The sequence below is a fragment of the Mugil cephalus genome, chromosome 17 (assembly GCF_022458985.1).
Source record: "Mugil cephalus isolate CIBA_MC_2020 chromosome 17, CIBA_Mcephalus_1.1, whole genome shotgun sequence".
Classification (NCBI taxonomy): Eukaryota; Metazoa; Chordata; class Actinopteri; order Mugiliformes; family Mugilidae; genus Mugil; species Mugil cephalus.
The window spans coordinates 15,270,827-15,290,109 of record NC_061786.1 but is presented as its reverse complement, the minus strand read 5'-3'; the positions used below and the strand labels follow the sequence as shown (position 1 = coordinate 15,290,109).

The window sequence follows — 19,283 nt, the reverse complement described above, 5'->3', positions numbered from 1 at the left end:
AAATCCTATAGCAGTTATGCTAGTTCATGAGCATTCATAAAAGGAAGACCGTAGAATCCAATAAATCTATTTCACAACATTTTGACTCGTCAAGGTAGGGGAAGGACAGGTGCATTAATGTTGGCTAGGTTCCATCTTAGTAGGCCAGCCAACTGCACACACAGAATCTGAACCTTTCTTGACTGGAATGCAGCCATGTGATGTTTATGCCATATAAAATAGATATTTTTATCTCGGCTTATGTCAGCAGAGGAGTCACTGGCATATAAATGAGTGCCTGATTCCCTTGAATGTTCCAATAAGTAATGGTTGTTAATAGACATTCAAAAAAGCTAAACCTCTCCAGACTGTAATGCTGCCATCATTAATACGCCTTGGTGATGGTTCTGCAATGACAGATAGACCTTTTTCACGACAGACATTTTGACTTGTCTCAGTGGGGAAGCACAGGTATGTTATTGTTTGCTCATTTCCATTGGGAGTCCCAGTAAACCATGGTCGTGAACCAACTTGCACAAAAGCAGAACCTTCCTAAGTGGATTGTAGGTGACATTAACATGATTAACGCAATTAATTCAAGTCAACTCTCCTCTATTGTACAGTTTTTTTTATGCACCTGTCTTCTGCTGTTATTTAATATTATTTATGATCCATTCCTACCTCGGCAATAACATGTTAATATATAATCCCCTGTAACTTCTGTTCACACTTACCTCTAGCTGCACTTCATTCACTTATTAATATTACTCACGCAACCATGTTTATACCCTCTATGGGCGGTTTAAAATGTTTCAAGTGTTTATGGCATTTGTTCTATTTTTGGTGTTTTTTGTTTCTTTAAATAAGTGTGGAGCCCATCACCATCCACGGGCTGGAGGTGGAAGTAGTGGACCGCTACAAGTACCTGGGAGTCCACACGAACAGCAGACTGGACTGGAGGGACAATATTGATGCTGTGTGTAAGAAGGGCCTGAGTATAAAAAAAGAAAAAAAAAGAAAAAGAATAGAACAGAATAGAAAAACCTTTATTTGTCCCTCAGTGGGGAAATTGCAGTTTGCAACAGAAAAGTAACAAGAATAATGAGTGGACTGTGTAAAAAGATAAAAAATAAGAATAAAAAAGTAGAATAGAATAAACAATATACAAGTATTGGCATATATACAAAAAGTAGTGAATTGCAACAGAAAGTAATTGGGTTGTAACACAAAGTATTGCATGACAAACCAAAAGTGTTGTATTGCAAAACAGATATATTGCACAGTATTGCACAAAAAGTAATTGGATTGTAACAAAAAGTATTGTACAACAGAACTTAGGTATTGAATGGCAACAAAAAGTATTGAATTGCAAACGGATATATAACGGATACTGCACAAGACTGAACAAAGTACAGAGTCGGTAGTGAAATGATGAGGGTATTTAAACCTTGAGGGGTTTATAGGGGATGATATTGCACATATTATGAGTGTTCATTGTGGAGCCCAACAGCAGCGGGAAGGAAAGACACTACTTCTTCAAGAAGCTCATGTCTTTAAGTGTATCCAGCAAGTTGCTGGAGATTTTCTGTTGTATTGTGCTGTGGTTTGTTGGAGGAGAAGTACCAGCAAGAAGGACATCAGTACAATTGGCAAATTGATCTGAAAGTCTGGACACGTTATTGGCAAAGAGTTGGACACGTTTGAGTCTGTGAGGAACAAAGGTGCTTTTCACCATGGACAATCCACTCCCTGTGTAGTGTATAATATTATACACATATACATAATATGTATATAATATTATTCTGTATCTATTTCTTGTACATTTGTTCATATGCTAATTCTGATTTTTTTTCACTTTATTTTAATCTTATTTGATTTTGTTGTTTTATTTTTATTTGTGATTCTTAATAGATAGATAGCGTGTGTCTCAAATTGGCCACAAATATAGTTTTCTGCTTCTGAATCTGAAAGTGAAAAAAAGGATACATGCTATGCTTCGGCTGATGTCAGGGACACACTGTGCACCTGTGAGTGCAGATGTTCAGACGTGTCAATGTTTTACAATGACCAGACGTCCCGTTTCTTCATTTCATTTTGTTAACGTCTAATTCTTCCACTAATTCTTCTGTAAATGTCCCCGGATTTCAGAAATCTGGTCACTTTACTCTACTGACACCTGCCGGCTCACTGGTCACTGATTGGTCGCTGCGGCAGAGGCGAGCTACGTCATACCCGGATGTTGACAGTGGCTCGGAGCGGAACAGCTGAAAAAGAAAAACAAAGCCACGACGACAACGACACAAACAGCTGATGTTCTCTCGAAATATAGTTTAAAACTCAGTGACATCGTCGTCGAACGAGGCATTTTGTTCCGCCGAGGCGAATTTTAAGAGGTAGGACGCCGTCGTTTCGAGTTAAACAACAAACATGCGTTTTGTTGTTGTTCCCCTGATCCTAGCTTGTTGTCTTAGCTGTTAGCGCAGCAGATAGCTCTTCGTTAGCTTTCTTTGACTCGACTGGATTTATACACAACCACTCAGCTACATCGTCCCAAAAGCTGCTTATATATTATTTGTTTATCATTTTGGAAAACACTTTTAATTATTCATGATATTTATATCATATCACATTTGAGCGACATTTAGCACCATTCAATCCCACCTGCCATCTACAGTCAACATTACTCATGACAGGCTGGAACATGCTGAGACAAGGAGCGGGCATAGCAAGAGAAAGGATCGATAAAAAAAACTAAAGTTAAGCAAATACTGTTTGATTTGTGCCGGGTTAGTATGTTATAATGTGGTTATATCTTGTCGTGTATTTTTTGTATTGGAAATGATCTGTACTGCTGTTTTTATTTATTTTTATTTTATTTTTTTATAGTGCTTATTCTAATGTTTTCATATTTTGCGCTTTTTAAGCTGGGATCTACCTCCAAAAATGTTTTTTATGTCCGCACAAAATGACAATAAGTGATTCTTCATTGATTGGTTGGACATTAAAAGTGACAAATTCTACTCATTGGCATTTACTCTACCGGTGTAGTGTAGCATGATCAATAAAAACATATAAACCAAATTATAGCCTAAGACCTGCACATGAGCACATACAATGCAAGAAAGATGCACAAAAACATGCAAAAATCACTCTACACCGACGCTGACCTTCATCATTGCCACAATGTAAAAGTTGTTTATCGTGTTACATGGCAGGCTTTTATTTGATCACCCTAGAAGCCTGGCAGACAGATCAAGGCCACCTTTTCACACAATCACAAAAATGCATAGGTATCTATATAAATTCCACCAAGTGTTAGAAAGTACTCGATTTGCTTAAGATTGTTGAGGAGTCTTCGACTCATGAAAGGCTTCATCCTTTCTGACTGTTTAACAAAAAGCCACACACACACTTACAAGGTCATTTACAGCGGGGGCACAGAGTTTGGCTCAGTTGCTGAATTACTATGGGTATGAACTCTGGATAGGTAGTTAAGACAAAGATGGAGATTGTTTGTAGGTTCATGTGCCCATTTGCAAATTGTGCATGCTTTGGTTTCAAAAAGGCTCTCTCTGTTTATGATTTCTAAAATGCAATTACTATCCTCAATAGAGGCCTCACTACAGGCCTTGTGTAATTTTAGCTTATTAATTGCAATACAAACTGTCCTGAAATACAGTTTAATTGCCTTTGTTTTCTTTAAATGCTTATTTTATTTAGTGCCTTGAGATAAATAGTGAGCAGGAGCAATTCTTTCCTCAGGTGCCTTTAAACTATAATCACCCAACATGGTGAAAAACAATAAGGAAAGATGGAAATGTGAAATTTCCGTTATTGTGACAATTCTGCACAAGTCAGCTGAAGCAGTTGTGATTATGTAATAGTTGTGATGCATTTAATTGTCACTACTACTAATAAGTAAGATAAAGAAAAAAGGGCAGAAGAGAGAGGAGAGGAAACCAAAATCACATGACACGTATTTCCTTGTTGGTTCTGTATGTGTGACAGGTGACCTTTGACATTTTGAGGTGCAATGTATGAGAGGCTTCTACTCATTCATTAACAGAACTGCCTAAAAACCAGTCATGCATACAGTTTAAATAAATGTACTATACCTTGTGATGTACATTGTCATGTTAACCAACCATAGACTATTCTATTATCAGATGTTGCATCTGGTTCGTAGTCAGGTCCTCTTTGTATTTAACTTTGGCCTTTTTTCTTCTCATGCACAGTCCTTTAGTTCAGACCCTCCCAGAGATAAGACGATGGGACGTATCTTCTTGGACCACATTGGTGGAACTCGCCTCTTTTCTTGTGCCAACTGCGACACCATCCTGACTAATCGGTCTGAGCTCATCTCCACGCGATTCACGGGGGCCACAGGGAGAGCTTTCCTCTTCAACAAGGTGCTCTTAAATTAGCCACAAAGAGCGGAGCTTTGACATGTAGCTGTGACATGTTCATATTCAGTGGTATGTCTCAACCCCACAGGTGGTGAACCTCCAGTATAGCGAGGTGCAGGACAGAGTGATGCTTACCGGGAGGCACATGGTGAGGGACGTCAGCTGCAAGAACTGCAACAGCAAGCTGGGCTGGATCTATGAGTTTGCCACTGAGGACAGTCAGCGTTACAAGGAGGGACGCGTCATCCTGGAGAGGGCCCTGGTTAGGGAGAGCGAAGGCTTTGAAGAGCACATCCCCTCTGACAACTCATGAGCCCCCTGATGTCGAATGGTCCGCGAAGGCTCACTCCTGTGCCCTCCTTTCTCTCTCCTTCGCCCCTTTGCCTCTGCGCTGCACGCCACCACATGCAGACTTCGTGGTTTGTGAAGTTTTGACGTCACCCACCACAGCCCTTCCCCGTCTCTTGACTTACGACCTTAGACCTCCGCTGATTAGACGATTGGTGTGCTGGATCTGTTCGTGCTGAATAGGCTTCCCCCAAATTCTCCTTGATTTATGTAACACAAGGTAGTCCCTCAAAACACCTGGGAGCACTGTTAGGGAGTTGTACCTTCACTTAAATGTTCAAGTACGCACACAGAATTTTCATCATCACTGCACAAGGCATGCACCACACTTTCATGGTAAATACATGCATGATAATACACAGGTCAGTTACACTTCAAAAACATGGTTGTTTTGTTCATCTAGATAAAGTAGACGTCCACATGGCACTGTCAAATGAGCCTGACGAGATGTCACTCTGTATATTGTTTTTGTGGTATTCGTGCTAATGTGTAGTGAATGTTGTCTCGATGTACATGTCACTGCTTTGCACTGAACACAGTCACTTATTCAGTATCGGTTACCTTTTCTTAGCTTGTAGTGTGATTGGATGTAGTAGCGTTTCAAATCATTTCATCCAGGTGATACATTGAGGACCGCACAGATTGATGTCATATTTTAGTAGTCATTGTTGTGGCAGCTTTCCTTTTAATCTGCCGCATTTATTTTGACTGACACTCTCGAAGTGAACACAAGGGGGCGCAAGTGAATCATAGAAATATGTGATATCCCACGAAAAGACAATCATTTAACCGTCTAATTCAGCTCTTAACAATCTGTTTCCATAGATTCTGTGCCTGTGTGTGTGTGTGTGTGTGTGTGTGTGTTTGCCGTGTGAAGAGCAACATGTCACTTTTGTGCATGTACCTTTCAGCCAAATGCGTCAGAGTGAGTCTGAGACGTGACGGAGACTTTCTCTGGCCAAGATTTGGACAGGGTGGGTCATTCGAAAGTATGCGTGAAGTGGTAATAGTATGAGCATCTGAAGGAGTGAAACACAGTGGGCACCTAAAAATATTGATGTAATATATCAAGCCTGGGTTACTACGTTCATTCAAACACAGTTCACTGCAGATGCTGACTCATAGTGTTAGCCCACTCTTTTTATAATCGTATGCTTATTCAGTCATAAGATGACTTGTTTCGTACAACACAAAGCCGAGCCACCTTTAGTGGCGCGTTTATCGTTAAAATCAAGCCCCGGTCCTTTGACGAGGCCTCTATTTTATATTGTAAAATGGTCATTTTCATGACATTTGAGGTTAATTTTGGACTTGGTCGGAGCACAGCTTTACTGTGAGTGTGAATGCCAAAACGGTCGAGCCTTCAGTAGTGACACTTTTGATATTTTTCTCGCATTTACGAGTTCGTGCAAGACAGTTCAAGTTTGTCGTTTGAACAAAACAAGGTTAATTAATTAAACACTGACAGCAGTCATGTCCCAGGGTCAGTGGCCACAACATCACTATCATTTTGCTCGACCTATAAGATTTTACTGACAGGCTTACTGTTTTTATTTGCTTTGCGTTATATATGGTTATTATGTTGTTGATTGATATCTTACTGAGCATTTTCTTGATTGCAAGATTGGAAAAAAGAAATAGTTTGTTCATCTAGAACAAACTATTCTCGCTATGGCTATGGCGAGATTTTCTCTGAAGTGGTTTCTAAATAAAGATGCAGTCTTGCTGGTTTCAAATCTTTTGTCGGTGTTTGAAATCTACAGACAAATTTCTTTATCCCTACAACATGGGAGACGACAGGCGTTTGAATGCATGTGGCCGTAGATACTACCAAGTGCTAAACCTTCCTCTTGAATAAAATTATTTTTTCATTTCTAAATTCGACACAGTCTTGGTGTTCGTGACAAATTGAGGCACACTTGAATTTACAATTATTGTTTTACTGTTGTGTTTCTTATGGACCACGATGACGGAAGCCAAAGCCTTAGACCTCAAGGTGGCAGCAGAGTACCGGGAGACGTGATGAAGATGTTTTCTTTCTGAGGACTGATGCTGAATCCCTAGCCTTCCTCCCACATTTACCTGCTTGGCAAGATGTCCAGATCTTTACTGCAGTCTTAAAATACACATCTGTGATGTAACGGCATTTCTTTTACTGGAAATACTTAATTCTAAGAGACAATGTGATGCAAAAATGCTCCAGTTGAAAACTTATGTGTCATTTTAATCCTTACTATTCAGCACTTGCTGTGACTCACCCACGGCGAAGAGGTTTGACTGCATTGGGTTTATAAATAGGAAGTGACGACTCACTCCTAATCCAATGTTGCAGTGCCGAGTTATTTATAGCCCCGATCCCGTTGGAAGGCGTCTTTGTCGGCGTGTCTGCGAGGGTCTGTGTCACCGGGTCCGCTTTGCTGCGGCCACCTCTGGAGGCTGAGCGCTAAACTTAGCTCGCACAAATATTAATTAAGGTTTTTCAATACAATCGACCGTTCTGGCCACAGCCAGTGTGAGATGCGCAGCAGTCGCGTCTTTTTTCAATTTTGAGGAATCTTGGCCATTTATGGACAGAAACGATGGAGGTTTTATGATCCTATTTGGGGTCATTTAAAAGTCAGACATGACTGGAAACAAAAAAATAAATAAAAGAAACAGGTATCTCCATCTCCAGGGAATGTGGAGATAAATGTGCTGCTTTATAATTCAGTTGACTTTGCCCCAGTATAACCCCAGGATTGTCTGCTGTCTTTACTAAAAAGCCATCTGGCCAGATAAGGATAATTACACCCACCTCCTTGTTGATCCTATTAGTCTGTGTGCAGGTGGACAGGCATGGGGCAAAACTAAATGTGACCGTCTACATTTCAACAATTGATGAGGCACTTCCACTGGGCTCATGGACTGGAACTGGGACCGTGACCTCCGGCTCCCACACACTCAGTATCATATTAAAAAAAAAAAAGTTGGTCTTTTAGGAACAAATCTAATAATAGGAGAGGGGGGGGGAAAGACACATTAGTGAAGTGACGCTCTAAATATGTCTCATACGACATGATGGAGTCTGCGTGCATCATCTGTCTTCCTTCCGCACGCTGCCAAACCTGTCACAGCATATTTGAGGTTGTATTCACATGAACTAAACAAGTTTAAAAAAAAAAAAAAAAAAGAAGCGGGAGCATAATTGCACTATTAATTGGCCCATGATTCATCATTCCCGGACAGCTATTTTAGTTTATCCTCTCCTTTTGTCTTTCTTTCATTCGACAGCATGTCATCACCTCCCCCTTCTCACCCCCCCCTCCTCCCTATAACCCCTCAGGAGAGAGCAGAGATATAGAACATAGAAATAAACTTCTCTCTTTCCACCACTCTCTTCACACACACACACACACACACACACACACACACAAAGGCGTGACATCATTCTGTCACCAGGAGAAAATAGCATGCTTTCCATTGACATCACTCCACATCCCGTTGCCGGGAGACAGGGGAGTCAACATTAGTTACTATGGCGACTGCTCTTCACCTTCAAAGCTCCTGACCTTTTTGGTTGTCTATGGCAGACTCGAATTGTGTTTGTGTGTGCAAAACAGACAAGGCGAACCTCGGCCTTGGTGTTGTGTAATATGTCCCGTTGACTCACTCGCTGCAGTGATTGTTACAGTAGGTACGTTCTAGATTAAAAAGGACGCCCGAGACAGGGCGGCCCGAGGCAAATAAAAATGTCAGCGCAAAAAAAAATTAAAAAAACACGATACGCTCTGCACGAGCTGAATGATGATTAAAATAAATAAAACTGTAGTCAAAATACAGAGTGATATAATTAAATAAATCTCAGGCATGTCTTTGTGATGTCTGTAACATGACAAACTGTCAAGTTTAATGATGGGCCATTCAACACAAGATCAAGCACTATTAAAAAAAAAAAAAGAAAAAAGAACCAGTGGAGACAACAACGAGCTGATATAGTGTATTTATTTAGATATTCATTTCATCTACATTTCAGAACAGACTGATTTTTAACAGTGTCCACTGTGTTTACCTGAGGACAGTGACTTTGAAGAGGTCCAGCATCAGCAAATAATTGTCAGATGAGCAACACAAAACACCACCAGGGCTAAGACCAACGTGGAGATTCAACAGTAGCTGCTTCAGGAGTTGTACGTGGTTTTGAAAAACTGACGGTCGGTAAACTACGACATGCTGATGACAGAATTTTTTTTTTTTTTTTTTAAAAACACAGTGGCATCACAGTGACTTGAGTCAGCCCCTTTACACTTAAACTACAGGAGCTTCAGATTTGCATGGATTTAAAAAAAAAAAAAAAAACATCAGTCAACTTTAGTGTTGCAAACAGTGACAGATTGGTTCGGATGATCACACATTGCTCCTCTACTCCCAGAATGAATGTGCTTTAAAATGGTACCAAGAGCAGCTGCAAAGTGCGACTGAAGCACCGCTCCAGTCCATTTTTTTTTCTTTTTTCTTTTTCAATTTCTTTCCTTTTTTGGCACAATTTGGAGTAGCTTTCTCAGCTGTCATGTGCTAATTGAGTTTTGCAGGCGCATCAATCAGCCGCCCCCCCCCCCCCCCCCCCCCCCCCCCCCCAAGAGGGACATAGGCAGAGGTGGGCATTACAGGGCTTAGGCTGAGTTCCGGGCCAGTTTTCCACTCCAAGTCTGGTTCTCCGTGGCACCCGGCACATTGAGGGGTAATGTTGTCCCAACAGGACATTCTTCCGCCCCCAGCACCACCCCCCCATCTTGCCTTTACAAGGCATCCCCTTCGTTGCCCAGAAAGGGCACAAAGCTCATCTGCGTTTGAATCTAATCCAGAGGTAAGATTTCGGTCTTTGATTTCGATTTGATAACAGAACAGTATAAACGGTATCAAGTAATTATATTACTTTATATTATACTGTTGGGATACCGAGGCAAGAGTATCGCGACAGGCAACCTTGAGAGTTGTATGTGAAGCTACGCCTTCCTGACAAGACAGACTACATTCTTTTTTTTTTTTTTTATTACTTTTCATCACCTTTGGCTTTTATGTGCAAAAGCTACAAACAAGACAGTAATAAACACCACATGGGCTGTCTCTAAGGATTAATGGGGTGGGGGAAGTTTTTTCCCAATTGGTATAAAAAGGGTAATTATACCCAACAACAGTAAACAATAGTACACATATATACCTGTATACTCCTTAATAAATGTGGGAATTATTCCCATAATTTTCTCCTTTTCTGTCCTCGCTCGACATTACGAACACAAAATGATTGATTACCTAACGTAACAGTGCTAATTTGAATATTGATTAGAGTCAAGTCATCATATGTACAGGTGCTCTGTACTATGGCTGTGCTCCATTTATGACATAAAAATAAGGACTACCGAGAACACAATAATAAAACCAGTTTCAAAGACATGGCAACAGAATAACAAATACTAACAGCATTGTTTGGTTACACGTGTCCACACTGAGGTTCTGAAATTGCAATGAACGCCAACAACATAAAATTGATAAAAATGTGCCAACACCCACCTAAGTAACAGTGAACATACACGTAGAGACGAACAAAGATCAAGTAACACATCATGTGTGATGAACTTCCCAACACAGATAAATGTACTTAACATTCTTTGTTTTGTTTTTTTGAAACAGAAAGGTAAGCTCTCTCTCCACTCAAGCCGTGCACTTATTACTTTCTTTCTAAGGCATGGAACACTGGGTTCCTCAAATGGATCCTCTAGCCCTCTGAACAACAACAACAGGTCAAGACAACTGAGTCCTCAGTGTCCTCGCTGAGTGCTTTTCATCCTCATTGCATCTTCCCATCCAGCACTTTTTTCTTCTCACCCACGTCAGCAGCCACCGACTTCCAGTACCGATGGCACGCCATCTCCAGCAGCTCCAGCCCCCCGACCAGCTTTTGCTGGGCCAAATACACCCCAACCATGACCACAAAGTAGAGCCTGAAAGGCGCCCAGAGCCACAGCCCGGTGAAACACAGGACGATGAAGCCGCTCCAGTACAGCAGCGAGGCGGCTTTGATCAGAGCCACTCGCAGCTCCGACTTACAAGGCGGCACCCGTGCGACGCCCTCTCTGTCGAAGGCCCGAGGCTGGCTCTCGTAAAAGTCCCGCAGGCGGACCTCCTTCTCGGCCCAGCGCGCTCGACACCAAGACTCCAGGTCGGAGGAAGAGGCGGGCAGCGAAGACAGAGGGTAGCGGCGGACGTGGAAGTGGATCTCCCGTGGGAAGTGGCCCAGTATGAGGTGGCGTTCTGTCTGAGGGATGTTCTTTGGGTATGCGACTGTGATGTCGTGGACGGCATCCAGGTTGTCTCCTGGGAAATGGCACACAATTTTAAATGATTTTAAAAATATAATATAAATACTTGCTGACCAAATGGTACTAGAGCGAGGCAGAAAAGAGCTTGTGCCAGAGTAAAGTTCAGTGGAAACTTTTCTCACTCAAAACAGTTTAACAGAAACTATCAAGAGCTCTAGGGCGTCATCGCTGACCCACAGTGGACTTTCAACACACACACTGATAACTAAATAGCTTAAGCTTAGCTTAGCCCTGCTATGGTAAAAATAGCGCTGAGAGGGGAACAGTGGACTTGGGCAAAGACAACAAGAACAGCGTGTCAGTCAGTGGTGCATAGGGAGGGAGAGGGGAGTTAGCTAAGTCTGATGATATCACACTGATTCACAACACCTGCTTGGAGAGTTAGTGCCATGCTCAGCATCCAGAGTGGGTGGGGGTGCGACAGCAGGGCCAGAGGTGGTATTTAAGACCTCTGGAGGACTGCCAGGATTAGCTCATACAGAAACATGAGAATATCAGGGGAGTTGTAATGGCTGACTGTAGGATGAAGCACACGTCTGAGACTTTGAAGAATAACAGGTATGATCCCTCTTCTACAAACACTGTCAGTGGAATAACTACAGTCAGCACAGTATGTCATTTTCCACAGTTTTTTTTGTTCCACTGATAGAATATTTCCACATTGATGCACAGGCTGTGTCCTGCTTACTGTCATTTGAACAAATCATGCTGATCGGGACGATGAAGGAACACATAAGTGTCCGCTCTCTGATTGAAGGAGATTGTTGCCATGTTAAATATACACGATTACAGAAGCTGGGTCTAACCTCACCTTTTCTTAGGCGGTCGACGATGAAGGTGAATCCTGTGCTACGGGGATGAAGAACATACTCCAGTTTCGGCAAGTTGTTCTGCGCAGCAAAGGCATCACTCCTCGCTCTTGTGTTTTCTGCAGGAGACGCACATAATAATCGTCAGACAAATATTATGCATGCAATATTGCCTTATGTGCTATATATGGTAAATGTTTTCACTTAGAACACACAGTATGTTCCTCTGCATTAAACTGGACATTTTAAAACGACAAAAAAATTATACAATTAAAATATTAAAGTAACTTACAGTGTACACATTGAATGCAACGCATCCTTAATATTATGGGACTATAATAAAAATAGCAGCAAAAACAATAACAGCTGGTTCCGGGATATGACCACATTCACAAATATATCCAGAGACAAACACACTTCCACATTTGTAAAATCCTCAGGGGGACATAAACACAGGAAAGATGACTCTTTATTAACCAAACATTGCTCATGAACTTGTTGCGGGAACATGTAAACTATATCATGACTCTTCATATTATGTAACTGGCAGCTAATTTGGACAGAACTATGGACAGACTTCTGGTGGTCAAACAGATCTGTGTCTTTCATTCAGTTCACATGAGGTCTATATACTTCATAAGAAGTCGTGGAATTTTTTTAAACTTAAGTACACAGTGAACTTGATCTTCTAGGTTGGAGACATGCATGTATGGCTCCAGAACAAGCATTAGCGTAATAATGAACCGAACACATTAGATGTCTGAACATACTGTATGTCTCCTTGTTTCTTGCGTCAACTTAGGCCTTGAGGTTTAAGAGGCTTAAACACGGGCCAGTGTGCACATGTAAACACACACACACACACACACACACAATCGCAGACGTCAGAACGTAACACGAAACGTAAAACAATATTCAAAGCCTTAAATCTGCCAGCGAATTATGATGTAACTGCATCGGACGTTGTGACATATGTCAAGCTTCCCTCTGTAAAGCTACTCAGGACTTTGATTGGCTTAGCAGTGATCTGCAGAGGCTTTAGGAACTGGTGGCACTCTTACTCGGACTGAAAGATCAGAGCATTCTTGCAGAAATGTCCGTGTGGGACACATGTAGAGGGATTTTGCTTTGCCTTATCACCTCGAAATTGTGTTTGCATGACAGTGTTGGTGCGAAGGTGTAAGACAGGTGTCTTCTGGTCCACAGTGAGCTCTGGAAACTGCTCGGTGGGTAACACATTCTGAGAATGACAACTGAAGTATGGGCAGACTGTCTTATGAATGATTTAGCGTTAGGTTTTTTTTTTTTTTAACTTCTCACCTGTGAGGTCTGTGCCCTCAGGGAAGATAAGCAGCTGCAGGGGCTCTCTGATGTCACAAAAGTAGTCCAACATGTTCTCTAAGTGCTTCTTGTCATCCTCCCAACGACGCTGAATAAAGACGAAGCAGGCCACCTGCATTGCCCAACCTAAAAAGAACATATAAAGTTGTTACCTGCTCAACTAATCGTTTCTCGCGCTCGGATTCAGCTGGGTGTGTGCACCTTTAGGAAAAACACCTGACATTCTTACTATGTGAGGCAGCTGGTTTCTCGTAAGATCACATGACATTAACCACAGATTACTAAGTGGAATAGAGGCCAAGAGTGTTTTTGTTGTGACGACAGTCTACTGTGACGGCAGCACGAAGCGCTCTGATTGGTTAAAAGTAGAACATGATAGGCGATGACAGATGATACATCCGATGCCTTGCCAAGTACCTGGCGTGTGCCAGCTTCCAGGGACAACTTCTCAGAGAATTCTGTGAGACAAATCATCTGACCTGTCAGGTTACTGGCATTTAATTTTCCATCAGATGATTGTATACTCTGTTAATGCACCTTTAGAATTTAGGCTTGTCATACTAATCCTTTTCAAATACATTTTTCTTTAGAAGTACTGAACCACAGTATGTTTCAACGATGTTAATTACGACTGCACAGACATGATACAGGTATAAGTGTACAAGAGTGTGTTTCCTGCATGTAGGGAAAGGGCAGAGCACCCACTGTATACCCACCAAAGCCGGGTACAGCCTTCAGTGCAGCCTTGAGACAGATCTTTTCCAGGCGAAGATAGCTGTACCTGAGCAGACAACACCAAAGGAACATCCAGTCCAGACGGGTACGGTGGTTCATGATGATCACACTACGCTCCCCAGGAATGAAGCCATCGCCCGTTATCACCACCTTCACCCCAAATACCAACTCCAGCAAGGACTGCAGGAAGCGGGGACGAAGGGAGAATAAAACAAAAAGGGAATGTCACCATAGCAAGAACTGACTTTTAATTTAATCTGAATAAACTAGTGATAATGAAGACTTAAAATCTGATGACACAAGGAGGCATAAATTAGGACGAGATAACGCAAATGTTCATCATCTCACACATAACGCAAGAGCATCTGGCACATACAGAAGGTAGGTTAAGTAAAGGCCAGGCAGGTGTACGCACCACAGGCAGGGTGAGCCAGGTTGCAACGATTCGATCAGTGATCCAGCGGTACCAAGCAGGAGACAGCAGCATGAGGGGCAAAAATGGGCCCAGCATGAAGACGCTTCCGAAGAAACTACCCAAAAATAGGGTTATCACAAAGTACAGGCCGCGCACCGACACTGCCATCTGCGAGAGATAAACGAGACAACATAAGCGTAAATTGAAGCTTGAGAAACGTAAAATTGTTGCGCAGTCAAGGCAAAAGGTTTCGTGCTGCGTAGGATAAAACACGATGACATATATGGAATTTATTCCCGACTTGGAGCTCCACCATGGAAAGTGGCTGAAAAGGGAGAAGCTCTGTCATCTGAAACTAATGTGATTATCAAAAGTCTCATCAATAGCAAAGACTGCTGTTCTTCTGACAATTTTTCCCCACAAACAGTGGAAAATCCAGGCCAGACATTCCTGGCAGCGGAATGTAAATAGGGGAACTTTTCTGACTGCATTGTCACTGAATCAAGTGGAGCTGGGGAATTAATCACTGTATATGCAGCAGAATAAGCTTTGTGTTACACTTCTTGACACTCGTAGCATAGTAACTGTGGCAAAATGTTATCGTAATATTCAACAAAGCTCTAAAACATAAGTAACTTTTTAAGTATAACTAAAACAATAGATCTTTTGACATTTTCTCATTTAAATAACTATTACAGAGACTTTCTGTGTGTATACATAGCATGACAATCTAGGTGTTAATAAAAAAAAAATATATACTCATTTGCAACGGCCATTTTTATTCATCTAAACTAAGTTGCATTCATTTAAATTGAAATTAAACTTCCCACCAGGCCGCACACAAACAGCTGAAGCTGTTGCAGTGGTGCCACAAAAAATGTTCAATTACAATCATTTGACTGATTACATCAACTATTAATTGTCACATGAGCAAATGCATGATTATGGATACAAATTGAGGTCAGAATAAAACTTTATAAGACTCTATATAAGAACTAACACACACACAATACCCATTGGTCAGTGGACTTCTGAAGGAGGTGAACTGAGTCTGTAATAAAATACTTCTAAAATTAAAAATCAAGTAATAGGATCGTCCAGTGTCCATGGCATAGCTGGTGCGTTAAAAAGGACCCATCTGGATATGACAGTGGAGATCCCTTTTAATTTCAGCAATGCCAGAGGTGACCACATAAGGTTCCAATAGCAACACTGCATTTTAATAACGCATGCCTTGATAACCAGAACTAACCCGTGAGGACGATGACAGGCTCTGTGCCTTTTTCTTTATTGTCGAAGTAGCGATGGAATTCGCAATAGTCAAGAGTAAAAGCGAAACCATTCTGGACTGTACGCATTTAGATCATACCAACATCAAGTAATCTTTTAGGAATTTTGACATACAACCTGTTGAACGATTTGAATTTGAAATGACATCAGTTTTACTGTAGCCGAGAACCACCATTGTCTATCTGCAGTCTAGGTGAACAATCAGTAACAAACTGAATCTGAACAGAAAAATAATCAAACTTTCTGCAGTTACACAAAAAAATGTCATGTTGTTGACCTAACACCTAAATTAATCAAGCTATGAGATCAGGTGAGAGGGCGCTGGCGAGACAGTAGCAACAATTAGCGACATTTGTTTAACGTCAAAGATTTCCCAGCAGCAAATTTTGTTTCCCAGTGATTATTACTGATCAGTCCTGCACAAACCTGTCTCGCCTCAAACAAACTTATCCAAGTCAGAGAGAGTGGATAATTAACACATATTCCCCAGTGTAGCAACCAAATAAAGCTTGAAGAATCCACTTAAATGTCAGTTATTTTGTTACGCTGCACTTTCACAAGCTGTGACGGAAACTTGAAATACAAGAAATAAAATGTATGAGTCAGAGGCAGAACGACCGTTAAATTTGCCTTTCTTAAAGTTAGCACTAAAGTAAGTCAATACACCCAGTCCCCTAAGAAGTAGGTTTATAGAAATACTCTATCTCCTGATATGATTATGCCCTTGGCCTTGCTGATGCAGGGAAGTCTGAGCTTGTGTTACAGGGAGCGATTTCCTCCAGCAGGTTTTATCTTGTCTTATATGAACTTCATTTCGCACCTTTCCTTCTCAATTACTGTTATGATTGCACCAGACTGACCAACCCCAACTGTCTCGTTATATTGCTGTGGTTTACACCCTCTGTGGCACTATGACGCAGCGAGTCTCGCGCCAGAAACCAAAGCAGCTGATGGTGTATTTAAGCGACGCACGAGTGCTTGTGTGTATGATTATGCTGGCTGTGAGGATTTAAGGGTTACTGGTTTTTAACAACGGAAAACGTGAGGCATGAGAGAGGTGAGGAAAACAGGCTGGCTCAGCACAATCACCACAATTAGGCGGTGTCCCCATACACACACGAGGAAACACACCCTTGGGTGACTTCTGGAACAACCAGATGCGCTTATTCATACAAACAGCAAAGACGGACGACACACCTGGAGCCAGGGATGTGATAAGTGAATGGAATTATGAAAATTATAGTGTTAAATAAACATGTTTTTCTTCCGCTTGGAATGGACACCAGGGACGGCTATTTATATACGGCATCCTAAGAGACTTTTGTTTTCATATTCCACAGCTAGCACCAGTTGCGAGTTGTTTTAGATCCGTTCATTTGGTTGGTTTAACATTTATTTAATCACCATAGTAATGGTTGAGAGCACTTCCCCAAACACTGCATGCAATGAACAGCACACCCCTCATAGTCCAAGTCTGGATTCTCTGGCAATCATTTTACATTCCTAACTTTAAGCCAAGTCCAGACATCCCAACAGAGCAAAGCAGAGTTAAGGGGTCAAGCATGTCTAGGCTAAACAATGAGCTTAAGTGCTGTGTGTATGTGTGCGTTTATGTAAGAGACGGAGGGAGAGGGAAAGGGAAGGAAAAAAATATAAGTAAAGCTGTAAAATGAATAACACACGGATCTGTTTTACAACACTGAGGTCAAAAGTGAATGTGAACTACTCTCCAGCCTGCTGTCACATGCAACACACCGACCATGTCGCAATTTTCTGAGCTTGCAAAATGAAATAAAACGTCTGGGAATCAAGTCTCCCGACAGTTACCACACTGCTCCACAGAAATCCTAAAATAGCTTCAGTATCCTTTTATTTATCTTAAAAAGGACATTCAATTGTTGCTTCAGTCACTGATGCCAAGAGCAACAGGCCTTTAAACCTGTAAGGACAGAAAAGGTAATCGTACCGAGAGCAGGGAATCAAACACAAGACTAATGTTTGGGAAAGAATCACCAGGGAGCTTGTGAGTTTATCATCAAGTTGGAGGTAGTGGAAATACAGGTTCCCTAGAATTCATTGACAAAGTCCCTTTTGTGTCCACAGGCAGATGATGGGGGTGATACTCATTGTAAGCATACTTCCTGCACGCACGTGAGGAAGTCAAGGTATCGGTTTACTACTACCATCAACAACTATGAAAACAATCAATGCACAATAAGACTTTTTGGCAGATAAGGAAGCACTTAACAATCACCATGTTTTGAATGACTTAGTGTCAAATGAAGTGAACTGGTGGGAGTTTATTAGCAGGTAAAACTGCACATGAACCCTACAGATAAGATGTGACCGCTTTGTGGACCTTTCCGATCTACCATTTTATTTAACCCAATATGGCTTGGTACTATCTATGATTTAAATAACCCTCATTAGGAAAAACTGACTGAACCTCACCTCACTGATGCAATAAAACAAGAGTCAATAAATAACACGTATCATATAATTTCCATAATGCCTGGGTGGGGTTTTTTTTAAAAAAGGAATTCAGCCAGAAAAACAAGGGTTAACCATAGTTTAACTTAAGAGTTATGTCAAGGTCTCTGTAAATTATCATTCTTTCATAGACTGCTGCGTTGCAAATAATTTCTTTGTCCTTGTCATTCGTGTAAATAAACAATAGACAAGACAAGAAATGGTTGAAGGAATGGAAAAGATAATGTTATCATAGTTAATGTTATGACTGTGTGTGCTATCTAGTGGCCGCACTGACGCATGACCAGCAGCGAGCATGCGCAGTCATTACAGTACTAAACCTTAACTTTACATTAAAAAATAAGAACGCTTTATTTTACACGCAATGTCCACTCCAAAAAACCCGATGTCTTCGGCTTAAAATGCACGTGAAGTCACAGCTAAGCTAACGCAAACAGCACAGAGAACGCTAACTGCTAATTGTCGCTAACTTAGCAAGTCAAATGTAATGTAAATTAGAAGCTAGCTCAAGTTAGCAAGTCTTATCTTGCTTAATTTAATGGGATTGGTTAACGCACCAACTGCGATTTAACTGCCACTACATAGATCTACCGACACAACAAAATACCCACCTTTCGAGGTTTTCCCTGCCGATTCAAAGTTTGTTTTAGGTGTGCTAGCCACGTTAGCCTAAGTCCAAACGCCCGTTTGCGACATACTAACTTAGCAAGCCAGCGGCTAGCAGCTTGCTAACATGAGCTAACTAGAGGAGCTCACAAGCCTTGCAGGAAATCAGCTGCCGCGGGGTGAAATTTTGTTCTTCTCGGCTTCTATTAGCTGATGCAACCATGGAGTCGGACCAGCTTCGCTTGACTTGAGCCCCTTTATTTATTTAAAAATGCTGCAAAAGTGCAGCCGCCCAGCCGTTTAGTCAGCTAAGACGACCTCTCAACTTGTTACCTCCCACCCGTCCTTTCACACCGCCAACGAGGGGGGACGCTGTTTGTACAAGGTACGCTCAAGGGACGGTCTGACTGTGAGTTGCAGACACAGCATGTGGAGCAGAAACATGCCCCTGTGCCCTCGTGCTGAACGCTATGTAGATTTTACATGCATGGGTAGTGTTTAAACTGGT

The 19,283-nt window shown here is 41.6% G+C and overlaps 2 protein-coding genes across 2 annotated transcripts; one reads left to right on the top strand and one right to left on the bottom strand.

Moving 5' to 3' along the window:
* Positions 1-2,205: 2,205 nt before the first annotated feature.
* LOC125024106 (protein yippee-like 5) lies at positions 2,206-6,612 on the top strand. Its single transcript, XM_047611780.1, has 3 exons — positions 2,206-2,372; positions 4,215-4,388; positions 4,474-6,612. The coding sequence occupies exons 2-3, from the start codon at positions 4,248-4,250 to the stop codon at positions 4,696-4,698; spliced, it is 366 nt and encodes a 121-aa protein (XP_047467736.1). The 5' UTR covers positions 2,206-2,372; positions 4,215-4,247; the 3' UTR covers positions 4,699-6,612.
* A 3,029-nt stretch (positions 6,613-9,641) lies between these two features.
* Positions 9,642-19,141, bottom strand: lclat1 (lysocardiolipin acyltransferase 1). Its single transcript, XM_047611536.1, has 6 exons — positions 18,781-19,141; positions 14,390-14,557; positions 13,956-14,154; positions 13,219-13,365; positions 11,901-12,017; positions 9,642-11,084 (listed from the first exon to the last, which is right to left on the bottom strand). Exons 2-6 carry the CDS (start codon positions 14,555-14,557, stop codon positions 10,558-10,560), a joined length of 1,158 nt encoding a protein of 385 aa, XP_047467492.1. The 5' UTR covers positions 18,781-19,141; the 3' UTR covers positions 9,642-10,557.
* Between the last annotated feature and the right edge of the window lie 142 nt (positions 19,142-19,283).